This window comes from Pelodiscus sinensis, chromosome 1 (genome assembly GCF_049634645.1).
Source record: "Pelodiscus sinensis isolate JC-2024 chromosome 1, ASM4963464v1, whole genome shotgun sequence".
Classification (NCBI taxonomy): Eukaryota; Metazoa; Chordata; order Testudines; family Trionychidae; genus Pelodiscus; species Pelodiscus sinensis.
The window spans coordinates 125,530,158-125,539,329 of NC_134711.1; the positions used below are offsets into that span (position 1 = coordinate 125,530,158).

Consider the following 9,172-nt stretch of genomic DNA (forward strand, 5'->3'; position numbering starts at 1 on the left):
TTCTTACTTATAGGTATGTAACTGTTCCTTGAAGGGTTGTGCTACATTCGGTAGCAAAGCCTTACAATAGCAGTTTTTTATTACGATCCAGTGTGTCAGTAACTGCTACCAATAGCACATTCCTACAAGGAGCAGTTCTACACAAAGAACTGTAGGGAAGTGCTCCCTGTAGGACTGTGCTACGTCCAGCAGCAATGTCTTACAGGAGCAGTTCCTTAGGAGGGTAGGAATCAGACAGTGCCAGGGGTAGCAGCTCTCTGCATCCCAGCAAAACAGCCCCGCCGGGACAAGGGCATCGCAGCCTGCAGTGGGGCTGGCAGGGAAAGGGGGCAGCGAACTGGCCCGCGCAGGGCAGTTACAGCCCCGCGGCGGGAGGCGGGAGCTGCCCCGTGTGGGCAGCTGCAGCCAGACACTTCTCCCGCGAGCGGCGGCTCGGGAATCCCTGGGTCTGCCTAGCTCCCCCTTCCCCCGCAGAGGGCAGCAGCGCCGCGCCTGGCCAGCTGGCTCCGGGACAGCCGCGCGGCGCTGCAGCCAGCTGCTGATGGCGTTCGGGGCGCCGGGGGCTCCGGGCGGGCGCAGGTACCGTGTGCGTGAGCCCAGCTGCGCGGGGCGGGCGGCCGGGGCAGAGGGGGGCGGGCGCTCCGGGGGGACGCGGGGACTGTCACCCAGCGGGCAGGAGAGGGGCAGCGCGCCCGGCACGCCGCGTGGTCACTCATCTGCAGGGCCGTGGCCCAGTGAGTGGCTCCTTAAGGGCAGCGCGGGGGGCCCAGGGCCCAGAGCCGCTCCGGCAGTCACTGCTGCTCTTTCCGGGGTCTCCCTCCGCCCGGCTCGCTCGCCTCTCCATTTTCCTCCTCTCCGTCTCTGCCCGGTCATCTGCAGGGGCGGGGCTGAGCTGCCCGCTGAACTGACAGGAAATGCTTGTCCCGTCCCCCCTGCTGCTTCCCAGGCAGGAGGAAGGCCTGGCTCATGGAAGACAAGGGTGGGAAAGTGTCGGGGTAGCTGGAGCGTTGCAGGCTTTTTATTTTGGGTAGGCAACGCTCATTGCACACGCCAGCAGCTCCTTCATCCCTCCAGTCTCCCAAACAAGCTCCCACCCTGCCATCCCCTCTATCTCAGGGACCTTCTGCAACCCTTTTACTCCTTCCTCATGCCTGGGCTCTGATCGTTCCCCTTTCTTCCCTTCTCACCATACTGCCCCCCCCCCCCCCCAGTAACCTCTGGCATATACCAGGGGCTCTATGTGCACCCCGGATCTGCCACCCCATCTACCATTGTGTCACAGTCTTCATACGATGCCAAGGGCTCTGTGTGTTCTCTTCTCTCTCCCCCATTTTGATAATACAGTAATTCCTCATTTAACACTATAGATGTGTTTCTGAAAATGTTTGTGCTAAGTGAAAACATGCTCTGCATGGTCAATTTTTCCATTAAAAATAATGGAAAAGGAGGGGGTGGCATTGCAGGTGGTGGTGGCAAAGACAATTTTTTGTTGTTGGTGGGTCGTTAACATCAACATTAGTCACCACGATTTGTTAAAACACAAAGATAAACGAGTGAGTGTAGGAGCACTGTGACCATGTGTATTTATCTGCTCATGTATATTACCACTGTTTTCACCAACTTATACCGCCATGCTAAATAGTCGGACACTTGATTATTTTCGTGTTATTTCGGGGACGGTCCAGTTCAAAAAATGTTCCCTTAAAAAAAATTGTTCTATTGCAAAAACATGTTAAGCGGGCACATATTAAATAAGTAATTACTGAACTAGTGCAGAAATATGAGGTTATTCGTTTATTGACTTTTTTAGGTACACAGCAGCATAGCATCTGGGTTCATAGCATAAAGTAAATTAATTCTGACATTTAAGAACCAAAAGACAGAAACCCAAGACCATGTACAAACTGAGGCCCTTATTCAGCTTACATGACTGTGATTGCAAAGTAGGTATGCAGAGTTATGCTGAACAAAATTGGTCCGTACCTCAATATGTCTACACCTGTGCAGCACCACTCTTCCTTGTATAGACCCAGCCAACTATTAATGATTCATAGGTTTTAAGAGCAGTTTGGGATGGGACTACTATCATCATCTAATCTGACATGTGTAAGGACTTCCCAGAAATAGTTCCTGTTTAAGGATATCATTTAAGAAAACATCCAGACACCCACCTGCTAATGGTCCATAGTGAAGGAAATATTTGTCCAAGATGATGTGTCTTGCACTGTGCTCTGAAGGACAGTAAAGTTAAGCTCTGATGTGACACTGAAGAGGAGCATTTCTGTAGCTGTGAAACTTTACTCTGAGACATCCTGCTCCCTGTCCCCAGGAATGCAAGGGTAACAAAAGCAAAGGAAGACATGATCTAAGATGTTGTGGTGATGCATGAACAGAGACACAGCCATTAAGGTAGCTAGGTTCCAAAGAGGGAGATCGCTACAAATAAAAAAAACCACCACCATGAATTCACCCAGAAGCAGATGGAAGGTAGTGAAGAAAGGGAAAGAAAGAAGGAGCTTGTTTCTTCTCATTCATCTGGAATTATCCAGAGCCCTTCAGATTTTACTTCCTAATCTGCATGGGAACAAAAGGGCAGCTCCTGTTACTTTCCTATAGAATGCTGAAATTACCCACATCACAGATGAAATATCCAAGAGATAGATAAATCCTCTGTTCTATCCGTGAGTTATCACTGTGAATTACTCCCATGGGGACCATTACTCCAGCTGAGACTTAGGGCTGCAGGTGTCAGGATAAGATGGAAGCAGAAGGTGCTGAAATTGTAATACTTGTCATTTCAGAGCCTGCTGAAGTCTGGTGATGTCTCCTCTGCCTCTCCTGTGAGGAGAGAGATTTTGAAGGAATGGCAGAAGGAGCTGTAGCAATGCCTGATGGAGAAGAATGTACAAGGTTGCCTTCACTGGGTAAATGTAGGTTTTCTTTCTTTTAGTTCAGAGTACACACAGCTCTAAATATCTGGATTTTCTGTCTCTTCATTATTTACATTGCTCTCCATTAACATATATATGAGTGCCTCACAATTTTTACTGCGTGTAGCCTCATGACATGCCATGAGGCATGGCAGTGCTATTGTCCCCATTGTACAGATGGAGAACAGAGGCACACATTTGCACAAGGTTATGCAAGAGCCCAGATCTGCCAAGTTCTAGACTTGTGTCCGTCCACTGGATCATCTTCTTTCCCTGTCCTTATGGCCTCCATTAGCATGTTTGGAGTTATGCAGAGCACATATCTACTCCAGCAAAGGGTGCTGGTGTAAAGCCATTGACAGCCTTTTATAATAAGCTCATGGGAACCAACAACAGACTATAATGTCTCCCAATCTCATTTTCCAAAAATAGGCTATAAAAGTCCAAAACCAAAATGGATATCTCCAATAGAACAAAGGGAATCAGAGCTGCGGGTTATGGATCTTCAGGAATCAGTGAATGGAGCTGTTTCTGAAAGCCCCTCCCCAGGTGAGTGATAGTCACATTTTCTCAAAATACTCAGGTAAAAGAGTGAAGAGAGAGACCCTTTCTAAGATGCTGCACTGGGTTTCCTTAATAAGATTCACTGTGTTTTGGCCAATGCCTGACAAGCATCCCACATCTCTCTTTTAATTCACACTCCTCCTTTCCCCTAGTGAGTCAAAGTCTTCAGGTGTAATTCCATTGATTTTGTTAGCACCGTGCCAGAAGAGATTTTTGCCGTCATCTTTCTGTGTTTGTGATTATATCATTTGAGGAAATGGAGCCTTAGTATTCATCTTTCCCAGTCCCTAGCATTTGTTTCTTCCTTTGATCCAGTTTTCATGCTGAAACACAACACTGAACTGTGCAGATAACATCACAATGGGAGGGTCCCATAGTTGTGTCTCCCATGGTCAAAATATGCATGTAGGATATGAGGCAACACAATTCTTCCCTAAGAGCATGTTGTATTTTTTGAAGTGTGTTGCCAAAAGAAGCAACCAAGCACAGCTAGTTTGAAGAGAGACAGCTTTCCCTTGAAGTCATTTCCCACTAATGCAGAAGTGGACTCTAAGATCATGTTGTTGCTCCCATCTTGCAACATATCTCCCTTTGAACAAAAGACTTCCAACAGGGAGGACAGCATAACTGTAAAAGTATGGCATGAAAGATTCCAATAGCCGCTTGCATAATATGCCAGCTGGAGTAAGGGCCTTTTGGGGGAATATCCTGGGGGAAGTGAGGAATGCCTCCATCAGATTGTACTGCTGAGAATGGTGAGTGGTTTCCCTCTGCCAGCAGCACAGGAAGTCACATCTAGATTTTCTCCTTCCTGCAGATGGTGGGATCCTGAGCAGAACTGAGAAGCATCACAGAGAAGGTTGTGAGAACCTGAAGCTGCTGGGAATGTTATTGGGGAAATCCAAGGAGAAAATTTCCAAGAGACCGGACCAGGAAACTATCTCCAAGAGGCAGCATAAGCCACAAAAGCAGAATGGAGAAACAGCCAGAGATGAGGGAGGAACCACAAAGAAATGTGAAAGGACTTTAAGGGAACTGCGCAAGCCTCTTGTGCCAGAGAGGCCAGAGATGAGTGAGGGGCCATGCAAATGTCCGGTGTGTGAGGAAAGCTTTGAGGGGCAGAAAGACCTGAATAGCCACAAGAGCATCATTCACACAGGAAAGAAAATGTATACCTGTAGGGCCTGTGAGAAGAGCTTTAGGCAAAAGCAGGAGCTCTCAGCACACATGAGAGTCCATGGAAAAGAGAAGCCCTTCCCCTGTGCCGAGTGTGAGAGGAGCTTCAGTCGGCTTTCCCATCTCACTGTACACCAGAGAACCCACACGGGGGAAAGGCCCTTCTCCTGCCCTGAGTGCGGGAAACACTTCAGCCACCTCTCGAACCTTACTAGGCACCAGAGAACCCACACAGGGGAGAGGCCCTACAGCTGCCCTGAGTGTGAGAGGCACTTCAGTAACTTGAGCAGTCTCACCACCCACCTGAGGACCCACACAGGGGAGAGGCCCTTCACCTGCCCCCAGTGTGAGAAGAGCTTTGGGGACCAGTCTAACCTCACCACCCACTTGAGGACCCACACCGGGGAGAGGCCCTACGTGTGTCCTGACTGCCAGAAGAGCTTCAGCGACCAATCGACTTTCGCCAAGCACCAGAGAACCCACACGGGGGAAAGACCCTACCCCTGCCCCCACTGCCAGAAGAGCTTCATCCACAGATCCCACCTCACTACGCACCAGCGGACACACACAGGGGAGCGACCCTACAAATGTCCTGGCTGTGAGAAGCGCTTCAGCCAGCTCTCCAATGTCACTACCCACCTCAGGACACACTCGGGGGAGAAGCCCTACATCTGTGCTGACTGCGGGAAGAGCTTTGGTGACCAGTCGAGTCTGAGGAAGCACCACCGGACCCACACGGGTGAGAGACCCTATCCCTGTCCCCACTGCGGAAAACGGTTCAGCCAGCTCTCCAATCTCAACACCCACTGCAGGACCCACACAGGCGAGAGGCCATACATCTGTCCACACTGTGGCAAGAGCTTCAGCGAGCAGTCGAATCTGGCCAAGCACCTGAGAACTCACCCAGGAGAGAGGCCTGATCCTTGGCCCCACAGCAAGCAGAGCCTTGTTCATATCTCACACCTCTCTGCACACCAGAGAAGCCACATAGGGAAGGGAGTCTACAAATGTACTGACTGTGACAAGACCTTCAGCGAACAGTTGGACCTGGTGGAGCACCTGAAAGCTCACCCGAGGGAGATGCCCCATAGCGACAAAAGCTTCATCCAAAAATCATCTCTGGTGAAACTTCAGAGGATTCAGCAGAGATTGAAACCGTAGGAGGCTGGAATGCACCTCGCTGTCTGCTATGTGTGTGTGTATATAGTGATGTGAATGGAGGGGAGGGAATCTGAGAAATCCATTCAGCCCGTCTTCTCCCAGAGCCAACGCTACCTTGCTGGTCCAATGTAAGAGTTTCTGAATAATGTGGAGGGGCTTCACCAGTAGCTATTCCATTACCGTGCTGTCCTAGAAAAGTGTCAGGAGTCTGCACATCCTGTCTCCATCCTACCCACAAACCCATTCTGTTTTCCTTCTTCAACTTCCTTGCAGTTGTTTCGTGTAACGGGTTGGCCTTCCAAGAGTCTTCCATATTGTGTTGAGAGGTTGTGCCGAGGTGAGTTTGGCATTCCGGGATGGGAGAGCCATAAGCGAAAATATCAACAGAAGGTTTTATTTCAAATCTGATTCTGCTCTGAAAAGTGTCTCTATAAAAATGGTATTATGAGGTCCCATGCTCATTGTCTTTCAGTGATTTTAGAGCAAATTTGCTCCATTTACAAGTTGAAAAGTGGCTATTCTGTTAGCCTTGCAGAGTCAGTGTGGTATATGTGAGCAAATCTGAGTTCTGATTTGTACATCATAATTATCATTGGTAATAAAAATTCTGTGGTCCAGATTGTGCACTCAGTTATGCTTGCACAATCAGATCATTTTGTTCAAAGGAGTATCTGTGGTCAGAATTTAGCTCTGCGGTCAGGTATTGGTTTACAATTCCGTTGTTGCACAAACTAGAAGAGAATCCAGCTAACTCTCCCATAGATTCATTTTGCTGCCCTGCTGTACCAAGACAAGTAAAGAGCAGTACAAACTTACTTTAATTATGCAGGTCAGCAGCTATGTTTCTGAACACATGCAGGGAGCAGATATGTGGGGCAAAAAGGTGCCGTTTTTATATAGACACTTTTCAAAGTAGAAGCGCACTGTAGGCACAGTTCTACATAACATTGAAATCAACAGCAAGACTTCTGTTGAACGCAATAAACATTAGATTGGGCCCTCTAAAAGCTTTACTTATGGATCTTGAAAAGGCAGATCCAGTTGGTCACAAATGTTCCAGTGAGAGCAAACCCTGCTAACTAGATATGTTTTGATGTTTTGTTTCTTGTAATTCTTCCTTTCTGTGTTTGTACCATTAGCTAAATATTGTAAAGTGATATTTCTTGATCCTTCCAAAAGTCTGAATTTGTGAAATCACTTTATCTGTGCTGTGGTGTATAATTTTCACCTTGGGTTATGTTTTAGAAAAGGGGATAACCACTGTGCCATGGTTCTGGCCTGCCCCCATTTTATTTCTGTTAGCAGTGGAAATATAGGGATAAGCAAATACCAGTGGCACCACAGTTGAAACTCTCTAAACCAGGACTGTGCTCCAGCAACATCCATTGGCTGGCATGGTTGTTGCAGGACCAGAGAGCCCCAGTGGAGGTCCAGCAGCAGGGAGCCCTGCTGGGCCAGCAGGGCAGGGGGCTGCCCACAGCAAGCTGCCAATGGAGCCTCCCAGTGAGGCTGGGATACCTGGTGCATGGCTGCCTGGTGAGGCTGGGAGCAGCAGTGGCGGTAGCACAGTGTGGTCGAGAGTTGCAATGCACAGCTGCTCATTGGGACCTAGCAGCAGGTGGAGAGGCCAGCAGGCCAGGCCAGGGCTGCAAGGTCTGATGGCAGGGGAGCCAGAAATGACCTCCCGTGGTCCAGCAAAATCCCTCATCTGGGACTGGTCAGGTCCCAAGAGTACTAGACCAGGGAGATCCAGCCTATATCTGCTTTGTGTGGTAGTCTCTTATCACATGAATTCTGAGAGCAATGAAGAAGTCAAGAGAGGAAATTGGAGAAGAAATTTGTGAAATACAAGTTATTGGGCAGGGTAAGTATTAGGTTTGGAAACAAGAGAAATGTAGGTAGTCAGAATTTTGACTCAAGTACCATATTTAGCCTGGCAAGATGCTCTCCAGGGGACAGGTCCAAAACCCATTGAAATTAATGGAAAGACTCCCACTGATTCTCGTTGACTTTGGATTGGGCCTTGATAGTACAAGAGAGACCAACACAGCAGACCTATATCAATATAACTGTGTTGATTGGGGGCTTGAAAAATCACAACCCAGAAGCGACCTAGTTATACCTAGTTAATCCCCCTGTTAGACAGAGGGTGCTATGATGAAGCCACTAACATAGCTACAGCCTGTTGGGGAGATGGATTAACTACACCGATAGGAGAAGTTCTCTCACCAGCATAGGAACCTCTTCACTAAAGCACTACAGTGGCAGAGCTGCTCTGCCGTACATGAAGACATACGCTAAGTGTGTCTCAGATTCATTCCTCTCATAAGAAGCTACTACTCCAGAGGATATTTCTCCAGTGGGAATTATGCCTAGCTAAATTCAGATTTGAGGTATTCTGTAATGAGATTAGTTCTTATTTTGTATGACTGATTATTCCAAGGCCATTATATATCATAGAATGGGTTTTTAAAAGTGGTGTCTCTATCATTACACCAAGACACAATTATTCCTTTTTCAGGAAGCTTTTTATTTCCCTGACCCACCACATACAAATAGATAATACTTAATATGATCGGCATAGGATTGATATGGCTTGATAAATGTATTCTGACTTAATTTCACAGTATGTCAGATTAGAGATGTAGGATGTACTTTTATGGCTTGTTTCTGTCTGAGTAGACAGCAAAAGAGATCATAAAGAATTAAAATTTAGCACTGCATTCCTCTAAGGGAATCACCCTTTGGGTATTAAATCTATTGTTTTTATTATTACTTATCTCACACCTAGACGCCAGAACTGAAATTAGGGTCCTACTGTGTTAGCTGAGCTACACATAGTTAGAAGAAAACAGCCTTTGCTACATCGTGTTTACAGTTCATATAGACCAGTGTTTCTCAACCAGTGGTACAGTACTCTTAGGGGTACTCAAGAGAAGTCTGGAGGGCGTGTCAACACAACTGAAAATTGTAGAAGACTGAATTTTTGTTTTAAGTTTTAGAGCACTTTATTATTTTTGTCCTTTTTACACCCAAAAATGTCTTTGCCTGCCCAACTACAATTAAGTGGATTAAACAAATGTGTTGCAATGGTAGAAAAAAAAATGTTGTGTGTCTGAAAACTGTACTTACAATTTTTTTAAAGGGGGTACTTTATAAAAAAAAGAAGGTTGAGAAACACTGATATAGACAAGGCAAACAATCATTTTACAGATGAAAAACTGAGACACGGCATTTCAGACTGAGATCTTCAAAGCTATTTGGGTGCCTGACTCCTGTTGAAGGGACTACGCAACTTGCCTAAAGTCACAGAGGAAGCCTATGGCATACTCAGAACCTAA

The 9,172-nt window shown here is 47.1% G+C and overlaps 1 protein-coding gene across 2 annotated transcripts; it reads left to right on the top strand.

The window, feature by feature from the left end:
• Window positions 1-387: 387 nt before the first annotated feature.
• LOC102456215 (uncharacterized) lies at window positions 388-8,914 on the top strand. 2 transcript variants are annotated; one of them, XM_006123014.4, is made up of 4 exons: window positions 388-579; window positions 2,802-2,924; window positions 3,363-3,479; window positions 4,312-8,914. In XM_006123014.4, the coding sequence occupies exons 2-4, from the start codon at window positions 2,864-2,866 to the stop codon at window positions 5,829-5,831; spliced, it is 1,698 nt and encodes a 565-aa protein (XP_006123076.2). In that variant the 5' UTR covers window positions 388-579; window positions 2,802-2,863; the 3' UTR covers window positions 5,832-8,914. The 2 variants fall into 2 exon arrangements, with proteins under 2 accessions (XP_006123076.2, XP_006123075.2); XM_006123013.4 differs by having other exon boundaries at window positions 389-579; window positions 2,802-2,930; window positions 4,312-8,913.
• The last annotated feature ends 258 nt before the right edge of the window (window positions 8,915-9,172 follow it).